The sequence below is a fragment of the Aspergillus bombycis genome (assembly GCF_001792695.1).
Source record: "Aspergillus bombycis strain NRRL26010 chromosome Unknown contig00022, whole genome shotgun sequence".
NCBI lineage: Eukaryota > Fungi > Ascomycota > Eurotiomycetes > Eurotiales > Aspergillaceae > Aspergillus > Aspergillus bombycis.
Window position 1 is genome coordinate 194,891 of NW_019170024.1, and position 25,277 is coordinate 220,167.

General features: G+C 50.1%; 10 protein-coding genes across 10 annotated transcripts; 4 read left to right on the top strand and 6 right to left on the bottom strand.

Moving 5' to 3' along the window:
- Nucleotides 1-392: 392 nt before the first annotated feature.
- ABOM_004216 (putative SIR2 family histone deacetylase (Hst4)) lies at nt 393-2,181 on the bottom strand (the record flags this gene model as incomplete). Its single annotated transcript, XM_022531346.1, has 3 exons — nt 393-733; nt 781-1,779; nt 1,848-2,181. 3 exons carry the CDS (start codon nt 2,179-2,181, stop codon nt 393-395), a joined length of 1,674 nt encoding a protein of 557 aa, XP_022391336.1.
- Nucleotides 2,182-4,384: 2,203 nt separating this feature from the next.
- Nucleotides 4,385-7,611, top strand: ABOM_004217 (mediator of RNA polymerase II transcription subunit 16; the record flags this gene model as incomplete). Its single annotated transcript, XM_022531347.1, has 9 exons — nt 4,385-4,539; nt 4,605-4,950; nt 5,009-5,722; nt 5,773-5,992; nt 6,045-6,167; nt 6,219-6,329; nt 6,383-6,652; nt 6,704-6,835; nt 6,908-7,611. The coding sequence occupies 9 exons, from the start codon at nt 4,385-4,387 to the stop codon at nt 7,609-7,611; spliced, it is 2,775 nt and encodes a 924-aa protein (XP_022391319.1).
- Nucleotides 7,612-8,178: 567 nt separating this feature from the next.
- ABOM_004218 (60S ribosomal protein uL29) lies at nt 8,179-8,963 on the bottom strand (the record flags this gene model as incomplete). The annotated part of the gene is made up of 4 exons (XM_022531348.1): nt 8,179-8,184; nt 8,282-8,507; nt 8,737-8,876; nt 8,961-8,963. 4 exons carry the CDS (start codon nt 8,961-8,963, stop codon nt 8,179-8,181), a joined length of 375 nt encoding a protein of 124 aa, XP_022391320.1.
- A 420-nt stretch (nt 8,964-9,383) lies between these two features.
- Nucleotides 9,384-10,210, top strand: ABOM_004219 (putative vesicle transport v-SNARE protein Gos1; the record flags this gene model as incomplete). Its single annotated transcript, XM_022531349.1, has 3 exons — nt 9,384-9,449; nt 9,532-9,645; nt 9,707-10,210. The coding sequence occupies 3 exons, from the start codon at nt 9,384-9,386 to the stop codon at nt 10,208-10,210; spliced, it is 684 nt and encodes a 227-aa protein (XP_022391321.1).
- A 327-nt stretch (nt 10,211-10,537) lies between these two features.
- ABOM_004220 (mitochondrial ATPase complex subunit ATP10) lies at nt 10,538-11,716 on the bottom strand (the record flags this gene model as incomplete). Its single annotated transcript, XM_022531350.1, has 2 exons — nt 10,538-11,231; nt 11,301-11,716. 2 exons carry the CDS (start codon nt 11,714-11,716, stop codon nt 10,538-10,540), a joined length of 1,110 nt encoding a protein of 369 aa, XP_022391257.1.
- A 321-nt stretch (nt 11,717-12,037) lies between these two features.
- On the top strand, nt 12,038-14,360 carry ABOM_004221 (DNA-directed DNA polymerase IV; the record flags this gene model as incomplete). Its single annotated transcript, XM_022531351.1, has 4 exons — nt 12,038-12,467; nt 12,536-12,708; nt 12,762-13,127; nt 13,179-14,360. 4 exons carry the CDS (start codon nt 12,038-12,040, stop codon nt 14,358-14,360), a joined length of 2,151 nt encoding a protein of 716 aa, XP_022391256.1.
- A 1,150-nt stretch (nt 14,361-15,510) lies between these two features.
- On the top strand, nt 15,511-18,074 carry ABOM_004222 (uncharacterized protein; the record flags this gene model as incomplete). The annotated part of the gene is made up of 7 exons (XM_022531352.1): nt 15,511-16,015; nt 16,109-16,614; nt 16,675-16,786; nt 16,844-17,211; nt 17,268-17,657; nt 17,714-17,903; nt 17,965-18,074. The coding sequence occupies 7 exons, from the start codon at nt 15,511-15,513 to the stop codon at nt 18,072-18,074; spliced, it is 2,181 nt and encodes a 726-aa protein (XP_022391255.1).
- Nucleotides 18,075-18,786: 712 nt separating this feature from the next.
- Nucleotides 18,787-19,768, bottom strand: ABOM_004223 (uncharacterized protein; the record flags this gene model as incomplete). The annotated part of the gene is made up of 3 exons (XM_022531353.1): nt 18,787-19,396; nt 19,469-19,701; nt 19,754-19,768. 3 exons carry the CDS (start codon nt 19,766-19,768, stop codon nt 18,787-18,789), a joined length of 858 nt encoding a protein of 285 aa, XP_022391254.1.
- Nucleotides 19,769-20,263: 495 nt separating this feature from the next.
- On the bottom strand, nt 20,264-20,671 carry ABOM_004224 (uncharacterized protein; the record flags this gene model as incomplete). The annotated part of the gene is made up of 2 exons (XM_022531354.1): nt 20,264-20,384; nt 20,466-20,671. 2 exons carry the CDS (start codon nt 20,669-20,671, stop codon nt 20,264-20,266), a joined length of 327 nt encoding a protein of 108 aa, XP_022391253.1.
- A 796-nt stretch (nt 20,672-21,467) lies between these two features.
- ABOM_004225 (uncharacterized protein) lies at nt 21,468-24,092 on the bottom strand (the record flags this gene model as incomplete). The annotated part of the gene is made up of 3 exons (XM_022531355.1): nt 21,468-21,901; nt 21,957-23,316; nt 23,385-24,092. 3 exons carry the CDS (start codon nt 24,090-24,092, stop codon nt 21,468-21,470), a joined length of 2,502 nt encoding a protein of 833 aa, XP_022391252.1.
- Nucleotides 24,093-25,277: the final 1,185 nt, after the last annotated feature.

A 25,277-nucleotide genomic window follows, 5' to 3' on the forward strand; every position in this document is an offset into this window, starting at 1 on the left:
AAGAATGCCAGATTCATTTCCAAGCGTATGATATGAATGTGATAGATAATGCGACAATGTATACCAAACTCCACGACCGACACCAACCCAAACGCCGACCCGAAGGACCAGATACATGATCATCATCCCATAAATTATACAGAGGCAGACGTGTATCGTCTGAACTACCATTCATCGTACAGCATCCCAGTGGAAGCAGCGGGGGTCCTTGCTTCCTGCTGTTTCTCTTCAATGCCCATTTCCCACAAAACGCCATTGCAACATGCATAGTCTATCCTGGTATCTTGACAGTTCAACTGACGGTCCTAAGGCAAATTCAACAGAAAAAAAAGAACGATGGCGAAGAATAGAAGAAGATAGACTAAAAAGGACATGCGACAAGTGTCATGCAGTCATGCGGCCGGCTGATTTAACAACTGGCTCATTCCATTCGGAACCGATTTGGGGGAGATTGTGTCCGGTTGGCGCCAACGACTGCTGCGTTGGGGGGTCTCTTCTCCCTTCTGAGCCAGCTGAGGAAACATTGGCCCATTGTTGCGAGCTGCGCCCGGGGGCAGTGGGTGCATTGGCTTGGTTTCCTCTTTCTCCAGCTTGACCACTTTTTCCGTGTCGGTCGCGGCCTTCTGCGCCTTGGTAACCTTGCTGAAGGTAGTAATCCGGGAATTCTTCGCTGGCTCGTCTTTCTTGGTCTTCTTGCGAGGCGCACTTTTCTTTGCAGCTGGCTTCTTGGGCTCTGCGGTCTTTGACGCTTTGAGCACTTCCTGGAGCTGCGCCCGCGACTGGCGGGATTGGACCGAGATCGGGCCGGGCCCTTCTTTGGCAATTGGGAAGCCTCCTCGTCGTGACTGGAGGACGGCGTGAGGAAGCCCGTTTGAGTCTTTTGCTTCTTCTTCGGCGTTTCAATGACAATGGACACTCCATGATCGTGCTTCGCGCGCTCCACCTCAGATGCATTACATTCGTCGAACACATTCTCGGAGTGGTCATCCCACCGTTTTAGGGCGGCCAGCCGCGCCACTTCCTCGCAGTCCCCCTTGACCATCAAGTCCCAACAATCTTCAAACTCTTTGCCGGCCGGAGGTTCATTGTTGATCCACATGGTCACTCCGTTTCGGCGACTCCGGATCACGGAACAAAGACTCTTCACCAGGCGCCGCACGCCGGGAATCTTTAGACTCGTGCCCACCACGATCAGCGCATCCGGGCGCGAGCGTACATCGGCATTCATGACCGACGTAATGGCATCCTCATCCGGATTGTGTTCATTGTACAGCACGATTCGGGGCCGCATTTTACCGATGCCATGGCTGCGCTGCCCCGTCTCGATGCGGAATTGGTTGTTCCTGGCGCACTCTGGACATTCCGGCGCATCTGGACGGTCGAACATGGCGCCATCGAAGTCACCGAGATGACGACATTTCTGGCACACCATCTTCTCCAGGCTTCCGTGCAGCTGGATAGTGCGCGGCCAAGGGGCCTTCACATTCAATGGGATCTGAGTGGCCAAGGGAGGCATGGATGTCTCAATGCCATCGATGTTCTGGGTATACAGGCGGGTCAGACGATTTTCTTGGCTGATGCGAGCCAGCATGTGGTGAAAAGCCGTGGGGGAGGTCTTGGCAGCCTCTTCGGACAGCGACCGCACCATGTCTTGGAAGGAGGCGGTTAGTGTTTCATCTTGATAGACGGCAGCATCGAAGAGGAGTTTCCCCGAGGCTTTGAGGTTGTGTTTTTTCTGTAGAGATTTAAAGAGCCCATCTGTGGAGCGGAAGTCGGGAACTATGTGGCAGGAAGAGATGTGATTAGCGGCGAGACGCGTTGTAGACAGGGAAGAGGGGAATGCATACTGCCGGCCGAGGTGGAGATGCCCGCTCCAGCGATGACGACAATTTTGCGGTGCCGCCGAATGGTTTTGGTTAGCAGATCGATCTGCGCCCGCTGTTCAGTATAGGACAGTCCGGCGGCGCTGGAGAGATCGAGACGTTGTGTTTGGCGTTCCTTGGGGGCGGCGACCCGACGCTTTTTTCTTGCGGGCGGCAAGTCGTCTCGGTCTTGGCTGCGGGTGCCGCTGGACTCGTCTGCTTCCTGCGACGGAGGCGGCGAGGGATAGAACCCCGGCGGTGGTGTCGGTGAAGCTGGCGGCGAGCTCAGCTCGGATACGTCGGAGAAACCATCGTCCATGGCGTGGTGGAAATTATCCGTGAGAATTACAGGGAAAAGAGTAGAGAATCACACGGGGTGGGAGGAGGAGGAGGAGAAAGGGGAGAAGACGACGACGACGACGACGAGGTGGTGGTTGAACGGGAAAGGCTGAGGTGTTCGTGTTGGAGGAGAGAAAGAGGAGAAAATTGAGGAGACCAGCAGCAGCAGAGCTTTTCACCACAAAGAATTGCTGCTAATTGCTACCCAGAATGAAAATCATGGAGAAAAGAGACCACCAGAATTGGAACATCAATTGGTTGGTGGAAACCCCCAAATGGAACCTTTCCTTGAGAGAATCCTTTTTTCTTCTCTTCCCTTTTGCACTTTCTTCTTTTCTTTTCTTTTCTTTTTTTTTTTGTTCGTCTCTGGTCCTTTTCTAGATTTAAGAGACTCCCTTGTCTGGTAGTCGGAGGTAAGGGGAGAAGAACAAGCGGACGACGAAGACCAGAAACACGTCGACGGATGGGGTGGAGGAGAGAAGTGGGTTGAATGAATGCAACCGTAAGAGTGACTAAGAACCGATCGAAGGGGGGAAAGGGAAAATCATGAGGTCAGGGCGGGTGAAAGGGAAAGGGAAAGGGAAAGGGAAAAGGAAGGATAAGAATGGCACACACGGCGTACGGAGGTCGTAGTTCTCTGGTTCAACTCTGCTCTCTCGCTTGGTGCCGATGTTGTGTTTATTTTGACTGACCCACGGGATGGAAACGCAATCGCAACGATCGTGGATGACCAGTGGGAAACCCTAACGAACGTCCAGATTGACAGACGTCAAGACTGGCAACGAGAGGTATGTTGAGAGGAATGCTGCAATCGTTGCTCTACTGGTACTGTATCCGATATGAGAGGAAACCCGGTTTATGAAGCAGTCCGCCAGATCCCTTCTGCCCTCTTGTTTATGTCTTGACCTCCAAGGTGAACTAACAAATCTGCTAACAAATTTAGCGCGAAGTTCAACATGCAAAGACCACTAAGAGCAATCAGGTTTAGCCTTCTAGAACCTTTCGCCGCAGAGGAGCCGCTGATTGGTCCATTCCCACGTCGAACCTGCCATGAACTGCAGCTCCTCGAAGGTTCGAGGTTCTGAATAGAGCAATACTTCTATAGCACCTATCCTGTCGGGTGTGTGGCTTTCCATAATTTTTGGCAGTCCGATTTGGTATCTCCCGTGCTTAGTTGTCCGTCCGATGCAGGGCAGCGTGTGCCCAACCCAACGACGGGGTGACATGTCTCCAGCTCCTGACCCCCCTTAGATTGATGCAGCTCTACCGATAATATCCCGGACGTGAGGACACGCAATTCCACGGAATTGGGCCCATTTCCACGTACTAAAGGAGTCGCTGCTCTTATTCGCTCATGAAAGCCTTCGAGTGACCCATTCGGATTGCGATGTATTGCTAAGTATGCCCACTCCCGTCCAGGGCCTCGTCGCGGTTTTCTTTGGCAGACGGCTACACCGGGAAATGTCTACATTGCAAAACCATCAGATATGAATCACTATCCAACATTGCATCGTCTAGAGCGGAATTGAATTATGGTATCAAACGGAGATGCCGTTCTCCCCCGCTTCCACTTGGGATCTGTTTCCGGCACATTGTAAGGATCGATCGTGTATTTTTTGCACTTGCTACATCTCAGCCCCTTTATGCTCCATCCAATCGGTAACCCCCAGTAAGGAACAGCCGTCACTGGCAGTTGTGTGTCAGCATATGGTTCTCATGGGAAGATCGGTGGTCCGGCGGGGAGGTATAGAAGTAGGGCTCGGGGGTCGGTGGGGACTGCGATGATTGGTTCATCTGGTTGACCCGGATACCGTGATCACAGGACCCCCACGTGATGGTGACTAAGCCAGCCGTTGACTCCACATGGAATTGAAAGTGTTCTCGATGAAGATTGAGCGAGAGCAGGAATGAATGAGAATCTTGGTTGAGGAAAGTGTAAAGAAGCCGCAGGATGTGGATGCGCACTTGTCCGGTTGGTTCCAATTGAGTTAGGCTTGCTGTTCGTTTAGACCTCCGTTTGGCGTGGTCTGTTCTTAGTATTGCTGCGGGCGCCGACATCCATCTCCCAGGAACAGACACTCTTACTACTATGATATCGACCGGACGATCGATCTAAGATATTCTCGGGAAGTTACAGACTACACCTTTCTCTTTCATGAATAATATATGCGATTCCCGACATCATGCCAATGATTATGGACGACGCCATCAATGTTGACGATTTGTTTGGCGAGTCGGCCTCTCTCGAGCTGGGCTTGCCAGCGACCGCCCCTACCTCCAACTCCACCAAAGGTCTTGCTCAGCGCCTAGATGAGATGCGACTCTTGGGGTGCTGTCAGTACGTCATATACCTATCTCTGTATAGCGACCCCTTTGGTTTGTACAGAAACTTACTAAATGTAGGAAGATTGCTTGGTCTAAACAGGGCTGCATTGCCTATATCTCTCAAGATACACTGAGAGTGAATCTTCGTCACCTGGAATGCCGACCATCTGATGGGAAGTGGGTGCTGAGTGATGACACTCCATTGCACCCAGTGGCAGAGGCCCATGGGGGCCAGCCGCTTGTCCACTTATGCTGGAATGAAATTGGATCTGAATTAGCCGTGGTTGACTCGTCTGGACGAGTTTCGATCTATAATATTGCGATTTCTCTTAACAGTCTAGCTGGGCAACGTCAGGCGACTTTTGATTCAATCGATGATGGAGCTCAGATTGTCGGCATGATGTGGCTGAATATTCAACGTTCCGTGAGTGCTCACGTTCTTCGTTCTTTCATGTTTGATATGGCGCTCAACTCCCTCAAAGGTCCATGCTTTCAATGTAGCAGCCATGGTGCAAGGGCGCCGGGCGTATTCGCCATTTCGACGCCGCCCAATAGGCCCCTTTCACCCAGCTGGAAAAGCCGCTTTGCTATGTGTAACCAGATCCGGCATCATCAGGCTCTTGTACCAGAATCCCGACAACAAATGGGCAGAAATCTCTGCAGAACTAAAGAATGCGAGCTACTCCGACCGACTTCTTACTCATGCGGCCATAGTGGCCACTCAGAATGGAATTCTCATCGCTACTCACTCTGCATGCCAAAAGATCTACTTCTATCGAGTGCAGATTAACTGGACTCCTGCACAATGGGATCCGAGCCAGTTGAAGCAGGCACCAAATCAATTCCCAGTTCCAAGTTTTCGCTTCATGCATTCTAAAGTTGAGGCTCCTTGTATTATACCAAGTGCAAGCCGCAATGGGGAAGCAACCGGCGATGAATTGTCACCCTCTACCAACCCACTATATTGCCTCACCCGCCTGGATATAGTCCTCGCCGCACATGACAATTCTGCTGGGATGACTACAAATCCATGGATAATTGCTGTTTTCTCGATCCCCCCTCACGCTACCCCTGATCACTCACAGCAACAGAGCCCCTCCAGTGTCATTGTCCGATGGCAATTAGAGTCTGCTCCACAGGTGCTTCACCCAAAATTTGACGAGGTAAACTCAAAGAAGAACAATGCTCAAATAAAAGTACGTGACTCAAGGTTGACTGCTGGAGAGCCTTGCTGATTGCCGATTAGCCAAAGTCCGTGCTACGGCGACTGGACGACATGTATTGCGACAGATATGTCACTACGATAGAGCAGACGGAGCATGGAAACGTACTAGCTGTCACGTACGACGATAGTTCGGTCACTTTCTATGATCCAAAGACGATGGCCGTCTTGAATGGAACTGATGATACGAATACACTGAGTAGCTTAGCCCATGCAGGATTCCATTATCCTCCTGACTCTGCAGGTGAATTCCCCTTAAGATATTACAATGGGATGACTGTTGACTTTTTCTATAGCAGGTCTACACATCAGCTTCTCCCCCAGTGGCTGTAACGCTGTCACGCTGGATGGAGAAGGGCAGGCGCAGCTACGGGTGATGGAACACTCGTATGGCGCGGAAAATGGACTTTACGATGAAAGTATGTGCTGTTTCCCCTGGAGGTCTATAGTCATATCTGACGTCAATCAAGATAAATTCTCTGCTGCTATTGCCTCCTTGACATTGGCATTCTGCCGCGGATGCGGAAGCGAGTTTAATACCGATGATATTTTGTTAATTTTGAAACGGCAAGCGTCACCTGGTCAGTTCACTTCCCTGCGCTCGACTGGATTCCAGAGCTAACCGTTTGGCAAGATGCGCAAATATCTTTCATCAATGAAGTTTACCGCGCTCTAGGAGTCAACTGCAACTATACACAGGAAAATGATAAATTGATGAGCCATCAGTATTTACCAAAATGCCTCAGCGTACAAGCCGCGCTGGGGTTCATTGATAAATACAAATCGCGGAACTTTGCATCTAATGTACCGTGGACAATTCTTCAGCTTCGTCATGCTTCTGTCCTATATGCGCTGTTCCTCCAGTATCTTAAAGGAGGTGTACAGGCAGAACCACCCGATGCAGGTAAGATCGTGGCAGGCGGGAAATGTACAGAACTCTCTCTGACTGATGCAGATGCTATACGTATTTTACTTGGAAATACGAAATGGGCTCTAGACTTGTTACATTATGTTTTGAACGATCTTCTTGACCTCGCAGATGATCTAGAGAGCTTGCTTTCCGACCAGGAGGCTTTTGCCCAAAAATGTCAGTATATTAGCCGTTGATTGTGAACCTCAACCCAGAGCCATGGCATTTATACTGATATGTTCGTGACAGTGAAAACCATAAATTCTCTACCCCTGATCATCCTCCTCTCTAGTATGTCCCGAGCCTTCCTGCGCTTCATCTGCCGCGGCTTGCGAGGAATTCAGGCCGGCTATGCTACTGCACCTCTGACGGGCGATGCTGGCGTCTACTATGCCGAGATTTATCAAACTCTAGAAACATCGCCTGTGCGAATTGACGTTTATGAGAAATTGCTTGCTGGGGTGGACTCGACCGTGCGACATGTCTATGTTGGAGCGGGCTTTGGTGACAACGAACGGCCAGGGCCTGAAAAGGAACTCTTAGTCAACGGCCGTATCCCCCCTGTTCTTGTTACAGCAGTCTCTACTATTCTCCGACAGACGGTCCCCACGCTTAAGCCTGAGATCGATCGCATGGCTATCTATATAGGTGACTACAGTTGGCTCGGCCTTGGGTCCGACCCACGTGCAGAGTTGTATCGGAGGACCCGGGACGTGGATATCATCAAGAAGATTCCTTTCAGAAGCCCGACATCTGCGGGCTCGGACGAGGCTCAAAGCGGAAAGCACAATCCCAGCCAGGTGCGCAGACGATGCGTCCGTTGTTGCGAGATTATGTGCGGTGCGTACCCGCCACGCCCACAGCTATCGTCTCGCATGATGTACAAATTGGGCTATGTGCGGTATTGTATCTGTGGAGGAGGATGGACTCTGGAGTCGGACTTCCACCGCTAGACGAACCATCCGTGGTCCTAAGGTTGTTCTAGTTCTTAGGCTAGGGATAATTGTAAAAAATTTGAAAAAATAAGGGGAAAAAAATTGTGATACCTCGATTAGGTGTGTTGTTATCTGGGGGTATAAGGACCAGTCTAATAGAGATCTGGGGTCTACGTGGTTGTGTATGAATACGACGATAGCGCAGAATCCTGGACCAAAAACATTCATCTGTCTGAATTTGTTCCTCACAACACCGCCATAGGATTCCTATTAAGCACAGATGGTACTGGATGGAAACGAGTATCGAACAGGAAAGAGCCCCTTCTCGAGCCATCGCCCCTAAGGAATTGGATTGTTGGATGCTAAGGAACTCGTCACATCACGGTCGGAAGTCGTGCATTATCATTGTCATGTCAAGTAAAGCCTTCATTTAATATCGACTTGCATCTTTTTTCTAAGATACATAATCAATTTCTTTTAAAAGACGTTTTTGGTGCAACCGACCCACACAAGGTGGTCCAACCCGTCATCTTTATAACGACGTTCCCGGAACTCCATCTAAATCCAGACACGACCCGACTTCATTTAAGCCTATTCGAATAACCGATCAGCACTGGTTCACTTTTCCGAAGAGAATGGGCCTCCCAGCTGCGAGCGTAATCTCGTCGGGAAGATGACTGCCTCATACCTTAACAGCGAACTTGCGCTGAGGGAAGTGGACCTCGCGCTTCTTCTGTCTCTCAGTCTTGAGGGAAGCCTCGTTCTTGGTAAGGCGGCGACGGAGAGCACGGGTAAGCTTGGGGCGGAGATCGAGAGGGATGTACTTCTTGTTCTTGTAGAACAAGCGGAGCTGAGCGCGCTGGTTGGCGTTGATGACGGTGTGGACACGAGCAATCGACTTGCGGACGTCGTGGCTGTAACAGATTCTCAATCAGCATTTTCTGGTCTGCTTCCGTTTTCCCTTGTGGTTGTGCAAGTAAAAGAAAAATTTGCGCGGTCGTTGCAGTTCCTCCTCTTTTCACAGTATATGTAGACCTTTCGTCTCCTTTCCCCCTCTTCCATCTAGCGCACATATTCTTTTGGGTATTGGCGTAACCAGGTGTAAACAGGGATTTCGAAAAGGAAAAGCAATTTCAAACGCACATTCTCTGGGTCTTCGACGAGGCACCGCCAGTGATCTTCTGGACGCGGAGCTGGCTGAGCTCCTGCTTCAGCTCCTCCAGCTGCTTGGTGAGATCATCCTTGTTCTTTCCCCAGAGCTGACCAGCCTTGACCTTGGAAGACTATCGACGAAACCGTTAGCAACCATTAATTCGAACGCGAAAAATTCACCAGCATCGTTATCATCCTGGCGCAGCGCAACATACCATGGTGGGCGGTATTGTCGTGTCGTGCGGTTGTCGACGAGAGGATTGAAGATGGACCGGGTCAATTTGGGATGTTCGTTGTGGGACTAGGGTTATTTTTTTCTTGCGTGTGGTGCGCCGCCGTAAGCGGGCACGTGATACAACTGTGGCTGGTGCTTGTGATGACGCCGCCTCCGCCTCCGCCTTACCGGACTCGGTGATGGGAGCCGCGGATGCTTTTGGGCGATTGCCTTGCGTTTCGTTTCCCGCTGGTCGGTCAACTTAATACTCACGGTGCTTTTAGTCGGGGGTTTTCTTGGGGTGAAGATCTTCTTAGCCTGATAAGGGGAATCATAGTACTCGACCTCTCTGTTCATTGATCCATTTGAGATACTAGCACCCTTATCTTGACCTTAACCTCATATACTTCCATACCCACTCTCCATGGCGGCCTCAACAGGTACCGGGTGGGCTCAGCTCCGGCAGCAAGCCCGCTCTCTCGAAACCCAGGTACGGGATGAATAAACCCAGAGGAGCCCTGAAAATCGTACCAGTGAATATAGAGCAACATGCTAACTCATATCTCTTATAGACTGAAAGCCTATTCCACTCCTACTCCCAATATGCGTCGATGACAACCCTCCCCCGAGACCCAACTGAAGAAGAACTCCGACTGGAATCACAACTAAAAGGATTGCTCGAAAAGGTACACTCTCAAATAGGTCATCCCTTTTCCCGACAGAATGTCACACTAACTCCCGCCCCAGCGTCAGGCTCTCGTCTCTCAACTCGCCCGTCTCCTCGACTCCGAAGCTACCTTGACCTCCTCCGCCCTGAAACAGAACAACCTCGCCCGCCATCGTGAAATCCTCCAAGACCACCGCCGCGAACTCCAACGTCTCACTGCCGCCATTGCAGAATCCCGCGACCGCGCAAATCTACTCACCAATGTCCGCTCCGACATCGATGCCTATCGGGCGTCGAATCCCGCTGCCGCCGAAGCCGACTACATGCTCGAGGAGCGGGGTCGGATCGACCAAAGCCACAACGTGATAGACGGCGTATTGAGTCAAGCATATGCCATCAACGAGAACTTCGGGCTGCAGCGCGAGACGTTGGCCAGTATTAATCGGCGCATTGTTGGAGCTGCTAGTCAGGTGCCCGGGATGAATGCGTTGATCGGGAAGATTGGGTCGAAGCGGAGGCGAGATGCGCTTATCTTGGGGGCCTTTATCGGGTTTTGCTTTCTGATGCTGCTTTGGTTCCGATAAGTGCATGCTACGTCCGCTTCAGCTTGGTGTCAGATCTCTACTTTAGCGGTGTGATTTTCTGGTTTCTTTGTCATCTATTATACTGCTGCCTATAGTATGAGGGCGTTATGGGATTGGGCACTTCTCGCTTCTGCTATACAGGAAATGTTAATTTGTGGGTCCTGAGGTTTGGTTTCTTGCATGATTTGCTTGATGTACAGGGGCGATCCAAATCATACTTATTGATGATCTATGTCATACAATGGGTTGTGGTCGAGCACGGTGACAGTGAATGGGGTAATCCGTAATATGATACATATGTATATACATGACGACTATTTATGCTCTTCAAGGTCTCATGACAACCCGGGGCTTTTGAGCTGCCGACGCAGTTTGGTTCTTTCTTTCCCACTCTGCGGCCGGTAACTCAGACTCCATACTGACCTTCATCTCTTGGATCAGTTTGCGAATTCCGTTGTTAAGTGCCTCGAGCTCATGTTCCTCCGCGGAACCGCTTCCCGCCCACCGAATGCGACAGTTTTCATCCAAGAGATAAACGTATCCAACCTTGCTGTTCATCATCCCGATAGACTCCTTAACCCCCTCTGTGACACCTCTGCGAACCAGGAAATAGCGCCTATGTTGCTGTTCAGGTAACTTATTCCGCATCCGCCACATGAACCTGCGGACCAGCCATGCCTTGAGGGCATTCTCTTCCAGGTTAATATCCACCTTCTGAACTATATCGCCACCACTCTTGAGCGCCTCATGGAGGCCCGGATTCTGTTCGGGGCCCGTGAAAGTCGCAACCTGCGTCTCTGCCCAAACACTGGAGAAAAGATTCACGACGGAAATTCTGCCCCGAAGCTGCGAGGTGGTATCCTGTGGTTCCTTGGGCGATGCGAGTGTGGTACCGTGCATGTTGGGGAAGTAAAGCGCCTTGTCTCGTTTGAATAACCGGGGACCGGAGTAGAAGGTCTTTCCTTCGTGGTGGCGGAGGTTCGACCATTCTCGGAAGTATGGCTTTGCGACTTGTCTTGTTCTGTTATTGCATACATATCGGATCAGTAACTGGGTATAGACTACTTGGGAAGGCTAGAAATGTCCATACAGTTCTTTGCGACGCTCCAGATGTCTATCATAATTGACAAAATCGTCTCGTCTTTGCCGGAGCGATCGCGAATCAATACCGGTGTTCTGTCCCTCTTGCGGAGGAATCACCGAGCCAATTGGACGGTCAAGAGTCGGAGGAACGAAGTCATCGTCGCCGGGGTCGGGGGCCGCAGAAGAAGACGATGACGGGGATGGATTCTGCTTAAATTGGACTTTATTGTACGCTGTTGGATTGGGTACAGCCGTCTTTGCTGCTTTATCATTGTTGCTGCTGCTGGAGTAGTAGCGCAGCGCCGGCTTTAGTCGAATAGTTGAAGTGGCAGCTGCATTGCGGAATTGGCAGCTGAGACAGCGACCACCCTGGAGCAGAGTGGCCTCTGTGAAAGGAGATAGAAGCATAGATCGCTTCCACATTCTGCCTGACGAGCAATGTCAACTTCAACAGTGGTGGTTGTTGACTGGGTCTATCTGCTTCGAAAGATCCACATGCTTCACTTTTCGGGAAGTTAGATTGAAAGCCCGCAATCCCGTGACTAGGCGGCGTTTTCGTGTCTCTCCCCACGCGCGGTTGCCTTCGGGCGTGTTTCTTGCATATTGGTCCCTGTCACTGACCACTTACTGTGATTATATTGAAGTATTGGTAATATACGTACATACACCGTCACCTGCTAGGCAGGTTCGGGATTCCATAACCCATGGCTCTACGGATTCCAGAGGATATGACATCGACATTATATGAGCCCGGAGATGGTGCAGAGCTCCTCAGACAAAGAGGCCTTTTTCCAAGGACTTGAGAGGCTAGATGCTTTGGTGGATGACTCGGGTGACGATTCTGAAGAGAGGTTTTCTCAGCTCATAGCACTGGCGAAATACTATGTTGAGCCTGCTCACCAAGCCGAGCCTGCTCTTTCCGATTCACCAGCGAAGAAAACAGGTTCACTGGGAGCAGCTTCCGCTTTGCAGTCACCTTCACTTGATGCCATTGACCAGGGAAAGCATAGAGACACGTCTATAATCGTCACCGAAGCTGTACAGGATCCTACTGTGAAAGGATCAAGCAACATGGGGCCTCCGAAAAAGGATAACGTCGACGGCAAGAAGAAACGAACGTCTACTACGAAAATAGTTCCAGAACAATATCAAATCTTCAAAGGCCTCGTATTCTGTCAGTGATCAGTTTTACTTCGTTTAAGCCTTACGGTCTGGTCTTCATTGTGCTGACTGGTCTTTCAGTCTTCTTCCCGAATAGCGACGTTTCGCCTTTACGGCGGCTGCGCATCCAGCGAGCGCAGGAGTATGGTGCTGTCTGGGCTCGCACTTGGGGTGATAATGTCACACATGTAATTGTTGACAAAGGTTTGACTTTCCAGGAGGCTCTCAGGCATCTTGGTTTGGAGACGTGTCCGGTTAGTCTAGAGCATGGCTTTTTTACTTGCCCTACCTACTGACTTTGATGAAGCCAAATATTGCCCTCCTCGATGAGAGCTATCCTTCGGAATGCATCAAGTTTCGAACGGTTTTAAGTACCTCTCATGTGCGATTCCGAATAACAGGGATGCCGGTCGTCTCGAAAGCAGCGGAGGCATCCCAGCAAAATGAACTCTCGGACGAGCCTTTGCCGTTGAAGCCAGCTGGTAGACAACACCGACAGCTTGCAACTCAGTCTCAGCCGCCTGAGAGCGAGGACGACTCAGAATACCCTCCCAATGCACAAAAAGCCAAAGACTACTCAGACCAGGCACATAAGGAGGTAGTCTATGAGCCACCCCGTGAGCGAGATGCCCTGGATGACATGATTGATGAAGCAAAAGCTGTGAAGGACTTGGTACGACTAACTCATTTCTTTTACACAAACCAATGCTGAACATTAATACAGCCTTTGGAGCCGCTGGACTCTCTTGATGATGAACCTGCCACCGAAGAGGCCGATCTGGACACCTCCGAAGAATCAGAGTACCAGCCAAACACGCGAAAGAGAAAAAGAACCTCCAAACAGGATAACGAAGGAAAAGATGACTGGCAACAAAGATTTGTCTGCATGCAAAAGCATGATCCGAAGTCGAGTCCCGAGAATCCCAACAGGCGGACTATCGACGTTCTCCAGCAGATGCTGGACTATTATGCAAGGACTGATGACCACTGGCGTACGCTTGCCTATCGCAAAGCCATCTCGGCTCTTCGGAGGCAGCCAAAGAAGATTGTCACGAGATCGCAGGCAATTGCTCTCCCAGGAGTAGGGCTGCGCTTGGCGGATAAAATCGAGGAAATCGTATGCACAAACCGGCTTCGTCGCTTGGAAAATACCAATCTTACGCGCGAGGATGTCATACTTCAAGAGTTCTTGGGTGTTTATGGAGCTGGGATTTCACAGGCCTCGAAGTGGCTTGCTAAAGGCTACAGATCACTAGAGGATCTAAGGATTAAGGCGTCCCTGACCCCTCAGCAACAAATCGGTGTCGAGCATTACCATGATTTCTCTCAACGGATCCCGCGAAAAGAAGTAGAGACACATGGTGAGGTCGTTAAAAGGGCCGTGCAAAAGGCAGACCCTGGAATGCAGGTCATCATCGCTGGGTCTTACCGACGTGGCGCTGCTGACTGCGGAGACATTGATCTACTAATCACCAAACCAGATGCGACAATTGAGCAGATTCGAGCCTTAATGATGGATGTGGTAGTCCCGAAACTCTTCAAACGGGGCTTCCTGCAGGCCAGCTTGGCGATTACGTCGCGAGGGGATGGGTCTAAATGGCATGGCGCATCTCTAGCTCCGGGCAGCCAGATCTGGCGACGGGTCGATCTTCTTTTCGTACCGGGCTCGGAGATTGGCGCTGCACTGCTTTACTTTACTGGGAATGACATTTTCAATCGAAGCATGAGGCTATTGGCTAGCAAGAAAGGCATGCGATTGAACCAGCGCGGACTATATACGGACGTACTGCGAGGGCCGCAGCGGGTGAAGTTGAATACCGGTCGGCTGCTCGAGGGTCGCGACGAGCGACGTATTTTCGAGATCCTGGGAGTTCCATGGCGTCCTCCCGAACATCGTATATGCTGACGTGCCCGGGCTTTTTTTGGGTTTTGTTTGTTTTTTCGGAACCGGTAATGCTTTTTGGGAGTATGCTTCATGACAGATAATATTTGATGCATAACTCCTCCGTAGTACTTTTTTTTTATCGCTTTTTAGATATATACTTTTGCTGTTCCACTTCCAGACCGACTTCTCATCTTGCATGAATTCGCTGTAGTGTCACTGCAGGACTGTCACAAAGTTTTTCGTGGAGTAGATATGGAAAACTAAGAATGATGCTGGCTCAAGTGGTCTGGATCATAATGATGATGATGTTGTTGCTGCAAGGGCTACAGCCAGAAGCGGTAAAAGAAAACAATCCGTATGTATTGTACGGGAGTAACCTTTCCGTAAGCTTTTAAGAGGTATCTTTTGTGTGGCCCAGGGTAGGACAGCAACTTGGCGATTTTGAACATACCAGACATACCAGAAGGAGGCTCAATAAACGAGGGTTAAGACCTTCACCATTTGGTAGGGTGGCGAAACATTGACTGTGTGTTGAATTGAAAGTCACGCGTGAATCCAGTTCATGATCCCGTGAGGTCACACCCAACCGTATTCATAAAATCCAAAAGAGAAAATAAAAAAAATAAAACAAGACATCATTTCCACCCCTGTCACCGATCTCATCACCGCCTTTCATGCGGTGAAGCGCATGCAATAGAACACTGAGGGCGGCATCCGTCAGACCGCCTGTGGAAAAGTGCAAAAGTCATCGTTTTGCCGTTGCTTCCAACAATTATTCCTCCTCCATCCCACTCTTCCTGTCTCTCCACCTTATCGCACTCCCCATCACAGCTGTTATTCTGCCGTTATTTATCGTCTGGTGGCTTGTGAATTGCCTACAGCTTCGCCCATCGTCATTGTCACATCCGCGACACACGCGGGTGGTTGTTGTTTTTTGTGTGCTTTGTGGCCCACTGGTATTTTGCCGTCCCGACCAAACCACCCCTCGTCCTCCTTTGTGCGCGCGATTCGATCCACCATTTGTATTTCTGCTGTCGCTTCTGATCCCTCTGTAAGGTCGAGCGTGTCCTAATTATCCCCATCGGGACCTCTGGCCCTGGGAATACTCGACGCCTTTGGCTCCCGACCCTTCCTGTCGAGTCCTTGTGTTGCCCCGTCTCACTCTCCCGTCATGGGTCGCAAACCGAACCAGCTGATCCTCGAGTTCTTCATTCGAGGCCAGAAACTCGAGGATGCCAGTAACCGTTACCAGCACACATGCAAGGCCTGCGGGGAGAAATTTCCCAAAGGCCGCATCGACAGTTTAACCAACCACCTCGTCAAGAAGTGTCAAGCCATCCCGCTGCGAGACCGTCAACGCGTCCTGTTGCGCCTCCACGAACTTCCCGACCTCGCCGACGGTGATCAGAACAAAGACCCGAATGTCGCGGGCCAAAACAAAGGAAAAGGCTCGGATCTACCTTTCACCACCCGTCAGAATTTCGATGGTCTGAATGTCCTAGCTGAGGCCTCAAGGCAGGTGGGCGCGTCCGACCAGACTAAACGGGGCGGGCCTGCGTATACTCAATCGGTTACTGTCGGTGGTAAGACGGTCGTTGTCGACCCTGCGCTTGAAGCCGAGGGCTTTCAGGGCCATCCGCAGGCCGAGCACGTCGAGGAAGACGTGAAGCCGCCTGGTAAGCTCATTTCGTCCCTTTCCCTCATTCTCTTTGTTTGTCGCTGGCTTCGTCGGTTTCATTAGTGTCGCACTAACCAACATCCTCTTGTAGGAACTCCCCAAGGCTCTAACGCAACACTTCCATCCCTCCCCAATGCTTCGCAAGATCACCCTCAATCCGCGTCTCCTCCGCTGGCGGAAGCTTCGCTGACGCCTGACCCCACCTCCAATGCTCGCCAGTCGCAACTTTCCATGATAGCCGCCTCCGCTAGCGAGATGGTGCCACAGGGAATGCCGTTGGATCATGACATCGTCGATGGCTTGCCGAAGGTGGGCTCATGGAACCAACAGCTCTCCACTCAGGAACAGCTCCTATTTGATAGTCTCCATGAACATGACCCTACTCTTACTGCTGCGACGCAGCGGGCTGCTGCTTTCCCACGACCTATCGCGATGAATCCTAACTCACAGGCGAAGGGATTCGTAAATGAATTCGGTAACTCGACTAAACCGACGAAGCCGAAGGTACGCGGGCGGTTTTCTGCGGCTAGACGTAGGGAGGTTCAGGAAGTCAGAAAGCGCGGCGCGTGTATCCGTTGCCGCATGCTCAAGAAACCTGTACAGTTACCCATCATCTTTCTCTCTTTTTGGGGCGCGCAACTAATCGTGATTCTCCAGTGCTCCGGTGATAGTCCTTGCACCACCTGTGCCAGTGTAGAAAGCGCGCGGTTGTGGAAGCATCCATGTATTCGGACGCGGATCGCGGAAGAGTTTGACTTATATAATGCAAGTAAGTATTTTGTTCCTCACTCTACATTTAGTTTGTGTTGGGTGACTGACCGCCTAGACTTGCACGCCACCCTGGCATATCACGACGTAAGCGGTATCCGAAACCAGGTCAAGTTTGAACATTATGCCGGCCGTATTGAGATTACCCACTTTGAAGAGAGCATGGTGTATGTCACCTTCAGTGCGCTCCAAGGCCACAAGCCATCTACGTCGACGCTTGACCCCCAACTTCAAGGGCTTGGAGACGACTCGCAATTCCAAGGACCCCTTCACGAACTTTTCTTGCTTGACAACGATGCAGACGATGTGCCTGGAAAGCTTGAGATGTACATCAAAAAGACTGCACCCTTCTTCTACGAGAGAGAAGCTTCTGAGGTTATGAGGCCCACGCTGCTGCTTGCCTCAGAATTGAGTCAGCAGAAGAAGGTATTTACTTTTTGCCCGCGCTGCTGCTTGAGGAGACACAAGCTAAATGGTTACAGGATATTCTACTGGAGCGGGTGCTAGAGCTCTGGGTTGCTACTCACATTCTCGTCGACTCAGATTTGCGTTGGAGAACATTCTACAACCCGACCCTTCCTCCTACTTCGATGCACGCTCTCGCGCAGCCATCGGATGATGGACGCATGCCGATCGACGAGGTCACCAACGCTGAGTCTTATGCACTCTTGTGCAGCCAATTACGCGCAGCAACCGAGAAGCGTGCTTCGCAACTGAGCAAGTCGGTAATGAACGACCTCGAACGGCGCCTGCTTCAGCGTCAGCAGAGTGGCTGGTTTGAGACTTTCTTGGTTGCCCTCATCCTCTTGAACTGTGTGGAGAGAACCTGCTGGCTGTTCCGCTCTTGGGAAGACGAGGCGTTTGCACAGCGCGTAAGTCTCTTTTGGGCTCTAGTTCTTGGATTACATTGTTTTCTAACGCACCATAGTGGCCTCTGGACAAACGTCCTCCCTACTACGCAACCCAGGGCGATCGCTTCTCTGATATTCTGCATATGCTGCTGAAGATGCGCAGTCTGCCGCCCAAGGCAACCCCACGCCCTGACAATGGTATCTTGAAGGCGGTGGACGGTAGCGACATGAACGCGGCTCGCTGGTTTGATATGATTAAAGTTTCCCGTGAGTATACCACACCCATGTGCCTGTATCACAGAACCTTAGCTTACAGGCAACAAAACAGCTCTGTACCTTGAACAACGACAGGCCGCTGTCTTCGATCCCAACGACTCTCGCTCCCTTGATCTCCGCTACGGAGCAAAACTGTTGCCACCAACAAACGTTTACACATGATTTGCGCTGGTCCACAAACTGTGACTGATGAAACCAAACGAACCAATGACTTTTGAAAAGATTGATTGAAGCCGGTTTTCCGTGATAGGTATTGTACTTGACTGGGTCTGAAGAAGGGTGTTGCAATGGAATTAGCTTGCTGAAAAAGGGCATTTATGGGGTTTTCATTTTCTCTCCCCCTTTTATTTATTTTTTTCTTTTCTTTTTTTTTAACCTTCTATTTGAAACCGAGCACCCAAGTGTAATCTACAGATTCCGTGTCTTCCTCCCGTATCGATGCACGAATCCCCATGATTTCTATTCCTAGCCATGAATGGAAAATAACTAATACTCATCCCCGCTGACCAAGCAGGGCGGAATCTCGAATGAGAAATAAGGGTCTTGGGAAATATAATGAGAATACATAGGGTATCGAGCATATATAATAAGTAGCTCGTAAACAAGAAATAATAAGAAGAAGTAAATCAAGAAAGCCGAAGAAGTATAGTACAAATACAAGTCAAGCACACAACATCAGAAAAGTTAACCTCTCTAATATCGAATCAAGAAGCGGAGGAGGATATCAAGGTATGGGAAGAAGAGAACTAAAGCACACCCAAGCCACAACAAAGAGAAAAGACAACCAACACCGCGGAAATAGTCCCCCTAAGAACCCAGACAGTTTATAGTAGCGGATAATAGCACTCATGACATCGCTCGCGGTCTGCCATCACTAGTCTGGGCCCCCTTCAGGGCTTGCCGCACCCTCATTCCCATGGGGTGAACCGTCTTTAGGTGATTGCTCAGGTGTGTGGAGCAGGATGTCCCGTAGGGTCACGGTCATTTCGTTATTCTCGGGCTTGATTGGGGTTTGATTATTCTGAGGCGCAGAAAATGACGCCGGGTTAATAAAACTGCTGAACCCAGGTACTTCCGTACCCGAGTCGTCTGGCGAAAGAGTCTTGACATCCTCCGCTTCATCCCAGGATGCAGATGGCCCGATTGAGGGTATTGGTTTCTTGGTGGTTTGGTTATTGGTGTTTTCTTTGCAAGGAAGGGCGAGCATGGAAGCCGGTTGATCGAAGAAACTTGAGTCGAATGCTTGTCCATCGAATATATTCGTGTTCAGGAGCAAGATATGTACGTTATATCGTTCGCAGGCTTCCGTTAGGTCTTTGAGGTACTCGTTTGATGGATCCTCTGAATATGTAAGAACGGGGCCCTGGGGGTTGTGGACGCAGAGAGGTTGGATGGGATTGGCACAGATGTGAGGACCGTCTGTTGCTACGACTATGGCGTGGTAGCCCTTGTGTTTTGTGTCGTTGTAGCTTTTGACGTATGCGCTGTGGTTCCATTTGTTAGTATACTAGCATGGTGTGTAGAGCGAAGAGAGTGTTATAGGGGAGATAACTTACTAGCTTTTAGTGGCAAACGAGATTATATTAGCAATGGTTTGCATAAGAACGGAGTCTTCGAAGAAAACGACTTCATCAGAAAGAGGGGAGGGCGAGGACGGTCTACCCTCTCCGGTGAGAACCATTTTAAGGATATGGGATGCCTCGGATAATTGAAGAGGAAATCCTATGGGCTCATACCCACCGCTGGTCTTCGCGAAGTCGATGAGAAAGAACTTCCCTGCATATCGGCACTATCAATGGTTAGTTCATATTTGTTGATGAAGAGGAAGCATGTCGACTCACAGTCATCCCCGACATGGCTTATTGAATGAATTTGAATCAGGCCTCTTCCCGAGCACAAGATTCATAGCATGAAACACGCGATGAAATGGTTGATATGAGAAATAGACGGAGGAATGGCCATGTTTTATATTCAATGGTGAAAGCAACACCGGTGAATAACGCCCTGTAGGCATTTCCATGGTATTGAAAAGCTTAGGCGTCTGCGATTCACCATGGTGGATACAGCCAATGGAAACAGTGAGAAATGAGACCAGTGAATAGAAGCAGCAAGCGGGATATCGGAGAATATCTAAAACTACCAGTCTTGAGAACTGATTGACTCATCCATCCAATGACAAAAGGAAGGAAGGAAGGGAGCAAAAAAGAAATGGCAACAAATCCAATTCCCTCCTAACATTCACCAAATGGACTGTACAAAGAAGAGGAACAACCCAATAAGAACAAAGCCAACACACCATCATCAGTCATAATACAACATAGAGCGCATAGTAAAAACAATAGTGAATCTTTTCATAGACCACCCACTATTGAGTCCGGAGACTGTACATTCCCTTGCACCTGCTCTAACACTACGGCGTAGTATTTACCCTCTTCAGAGGTATCATGGTAAGGCCCGGCGCCCATAATAGACCTGTTTCCATGAGTATGGCTGTTGTTTTTTTTTTTTTTTTTGCCTTTCGGGTACATGGCAAAGACAACGTAGAATACATACCATCCTTTGTACTTCGGTTGGTTAAAGATATCTGTGAAAGCCTTTAGAATACGCAACGGTAACTCTAGAATCGAAGGGAGTTCCGGTCCAGGCCCACAGATGGGAAGACCAAGCTTGTTGACAGGGAGGTAAACGACCTCGGCGGTGTTTTGGGGATTGCGGGCTTCTTGAAAGATGAGAAGACGGCGGGATGGTGGTGGGGCCATTTTTTTTCTTTTCTGTTTCTTTTCCCTCTATTTCTGCGGTTGTGTCTTGCGATTGATGTCTTTGTAGGACCAGTGTCAATGGTTGTTTCCCTGCTGCGAGTACCGGGGGGGGTGTATAGGGTCTGCGCGCTCCAATAGAAGTACAGGATCGCGTGGCGCAAATGATCGTTGGTCGTTGATCAAACCAACTCGGCAATCATTGATATTATCGATAAATATGCTGCAGCCGCGATCCCGCTTATCGCTTTTGGTTGATCTGTGCGCAATTGAGTGCGGGATGGAGATAAAGCCCCTGAAGGCGGGGCAACAAATAGGAGAATGAGCAAGTTTTGAATCAATCTCAAGAAGATCCAAGCAATACACGAAAGGGATATATGATGGAACGATGAAACGGATGCGCCCTGACGCTGCAACATAGATACTAGAAGGGGTAAATAAATTCTATATGGATGAGTAAATCGCGTCCTGCCGCGTCGGCACGTGCCCGGGTGGGGGAAACGCTTGCTTCCATTCGACCATTCTACGGAGTATGACTAGTAGTAGAGGGTTAATGAAGCAGGAACATGGCATATATATATACACACATTGCAAGTACAGCATCGAACAAAGAGATAACGTTCGAGAATATCAACAGCTGGGTATCAAGTATCAAAAGAAATCAGGTAGATCAACTGTCGCGTGCGAAAACAACGCTAGAAAACACCGTCAACTCTGGGCCTTCAAGGGCCAGCTATCTTCGATGCAACGCATAGAATGTCCAACACAGGCAAATAAAGCAATTTCCTCAGGAAATTTCCTACGTATCGAGCTCTCCATCAAGTACACGTCGAGCAGCATCCAATCGCCGTCTCAGTTGACGTACGCGCTTGGGGTCTGGGTCGGAGGAGGTCGTAATGGTCTGAAGATCTATGCAAACATCGCCCAAACTCTTGAACAACTGTTCTAAGAGGCGCGTGTCGTCCTCGTTGATTCCCATGTTGCCATTAGCCATGGACTTCGGATGGGGACTGGACGCCGCTCGCACAGTGGATACGAGGGAGGACACCAGAGATGTCGGAGTTGCAGACCCAGTCATAGATTGTCGGGGAGTCGAGAGATATTCATCCTCATTGCTCCTGCTGTTCGGCTGTCTTCGGACCGCGCGAGGCGTTCCCATCTCTGACTCGGAGCCAGTTGAGTGCCGCTTCTCAGCAGCAGGTTCAGAAGTATAACGCTGATTACTACGTAATTCTGATGCCCTGTTAGTCTCTGGTGTATTTGACTTTTCAGCGGTTAGTGGACTCACCATCATTAAATCTCCTGTCCCAATAGAGGACGCTTTCAAGGTCGTCGTGGTCTCCTTCAGTCGCAGTCGCGTACGATGCTACGGTTGACAGGGATGCCCCGCTGTTCGTGCGAGAGTGACGGACATGAGAACGATCATGGATAGGCCGCGTTGTTTCGACAGATGAAGTTGAGACATTACTTGTTCTCCTTAACCTGGCTGAATAATTGCCCAGGGCGCTGTGTAGGATGAAATTTTCGTAGTCAAATGCATCTTCACGTTCTTCATGGGGTCGAGAGTCAGAATTTGGGACCGCGGGAAATGCGTCCAGCTCGTCAAAGTCCTCCAGAGGCTCGCGCAATATCTCACTCAGGGCCTCACGATCAATGTCAGATGAGTCGTCGGAATTGTATTCCCCTTCCTCTGCATCTTCGTACAAGCTCTCAATGACCGATTGCCCATCTTCGTCCACGGGTTCGAGAACCTTTGGTTGCGGGGGTTGTACATTAGCATCAGATGTCTCGCTTCCGTAATGGCCAGTGACAGCCTCGTTGCCGTCTCGTGCGTGTTCGTATTCTCCACTGTGACGGGGCTCTTGAGTGTAGTCCGGACTCCGTCCCGCACCGGGGCGCAGATGGCTATCTCTCAGCTCCATTGTATTGGTGAAGTACTGATCTGCTGCCGTGAAAGGACTGGGGGTCCGCAGACTCTGTAAGCTACGTCGGCGTAGATTGTCTTCCTGTGCTTTCACTTTCAGACTGGAGATCTTGATATGCAGACCCTTCATCTGATCTTGGAGATCTCTCACTTGCAGCTGCGACTGTGACCGAGATGGAGGATCAGACACAGGGTAGACTGAATGGATATCCTCTGCACCTAAGGTTTGATCCTCTGTATCTTCCGCTGAGATACCCAGCCCACTAGGTGAACCCGAGTTGTCTTCCTGCAAGTTCGAGGGAGAAGCACGAGCGGAGTGTGGCTTCGACACAGACGCACGGTGCGTAAGATACGCCCTGTTTGGATCATAACGGAATGTTCGCCCATCATTGTTGAAGTTGGAGACACTGCTCGATCCTAGAGCACTGAGAGACCTGGACAGGTCTGGTTCGACAGTTGGGAGACTTGATTGGTCTGCTGATGGCAAACGTGTTTCGCTATACACCCGGGAATGACGATTGTTACCAGTGTCCTGGGATGAGGTATATGTTGCACGAGGACGAGTCGATGCTCTGCGATCCGCACGGGAGATCGATTGATACAAGCCGCCAACTGGTTGACCCAGCCCTATCGCTTGGGTGCCAGGGGACGGCGTTGGCGACACCGAAAGTGATGGCGATGTCCGCATCGAGGATCGAGCCCGAGTCAAGTTACCTTCCATGAGCTGCAATGATATACATCAGCTCAAGTTCCATGAAACAGCAACCCACTCCATGCTTCTACTTAACTTACCGTGAGCCGTTTCTTTGCATTCTCCAGAATCCTTTCAGCTTCGCTGCTCAGAATCACCGAGGATAGTTCATCACCAGGGCCTCCTTCCTCCGTATTCGCTACTACTCTGCCAATGGCATTCTCCTTCATGATGCGAACAGCTTCAATTAACTGCTCTTGGTCTAGGGCACGATCCTCTTGCGAAGATCTCTGTCCACTCTGGCGATTTTTGGCCTCCTCCGATGAAGAAGTCTCACTAGCGCCACTAATTGTAGAACTAGACGAGCTACTGCGCCCTCCTGTTTCCTTGGCCTCCGTGTCCTCTACCGTGCGCTGCGAGGCTGGTGACCCGGCCAGTCGGCGGTTATGCGTGACTTCCAGGCTCGGTCCAAAACCGCTTACTGACGAAGTTGACGACATATCCTCCTCCCCGATGTCAGACAGGCGACGGCTCGCATCAAGAGCGTCATGTTGCCACGTGTGACGCGGAAAAGGCTTTTTCTGGGATCGGTGAGAAGCCATGGGAGCGCCATTTCCATTGTAATCTTGGGGAAAAGGTCGGTTGTTGTAGAACGATTGGAGATGGGATAGGGAAGGTAGGTTGAATGGCGGAGAAGGTGTGGAAGATTCGCGCTCGTCTTCAAACGGCAGGATCATATCCGGGTTTGATAAAGTTGGCGACGGTGGAATCGCCGGCGGAGGCGGCCTGTGATGCCGCGCATCCTCCATAGAGGAACCGTGTAACATGCTTCCAAGTTAAACCTGGAGGTTCGTGCTCCACGGCGTTCAAAGGAGGTAAACCCGAAGCGTGTGGTGATCTAGTTTTGCGGGTCGAGGGAAACCACCAATTAAAGTAATGTCATGGGAGAGAACGTGCCCGAGTTCCGATGAAGGGCTAGAACTGCGCGTTCCTGGAATCGAGGGATGAGTTTAATTCATGAGTCGACGTGAAATTTAACTGCAGTCGCAATGCAAACCCCAAGCCCAATGCGAACCCCAGTCAAGCGGGACAGGGCAGACGGAATTGAAAAAGAAAAGAAGAAAAAAAAATGGACAAAAGCAACGAGACGGGACAAGGATTATTAGGATTAAAAATTAAAATTAACAACTAAGAAATAGATAACAGAGGTAATCAAATCAGTACAACAACAAGCAGGCGATGGAAGGCAACACAGAGAAAAGAGAGAAAGAAAAGAAAAGAAAGAAGAAAGCTGACACGCAGCCACCGGGTCCGAGTGAGACTGGGGGAAGGGAAAAAAAAGGTATTAGTTAGTATTATTGTTTAGTTTTTAACTAGTGGTGTTATTTATTCTTTTCTCTTTGGCTCTTGTTGTTTTGACCCTGACCGACTCGAGTAAATGAAAAAAGAGCCATAATTTTTCGTCGTTTCTGGCTGCCAGGCCCAAAGAGGTAAGGATCGGACCCGTGGGGAGTGTCCACCGCAGTAATAAATTGAAGCTCTCTTACCGAGATTGTTCGAATTATTGGCCCTATCTGGGATGTTGGGGAAGGGGTGGGAAAGTCCCTCAGGAGGGCGAACCGAGATGACATGGAATCCGAGAGGAGAGTTGCATACATAACACTGCCCTGCATTGCCCACACAAGAATACAGGCACGAAGAATTCAGATCGAATAGCAAGTAATAATATTAAAACAAGCCACTGGACAAACCTTAAATCACCTGCAGGCGGAGATCATCATTTAAAGAGATGCCCATGCTCACTTCCATGACACCATGCAGCAAGACGAATCCTGCGCATTCTCTCTCTCTTTTCTTTCATGCATGACGGTTGCACTATCCCAGTGCCTCTTTACTTTTATTTACTTTTTTTTATTTTCTATTTTCTCTGTTTACCATGTTGACTACTATCTTATGGTTATGTGCCGTGACTGGGTTGTGCCCCTGAATGACTT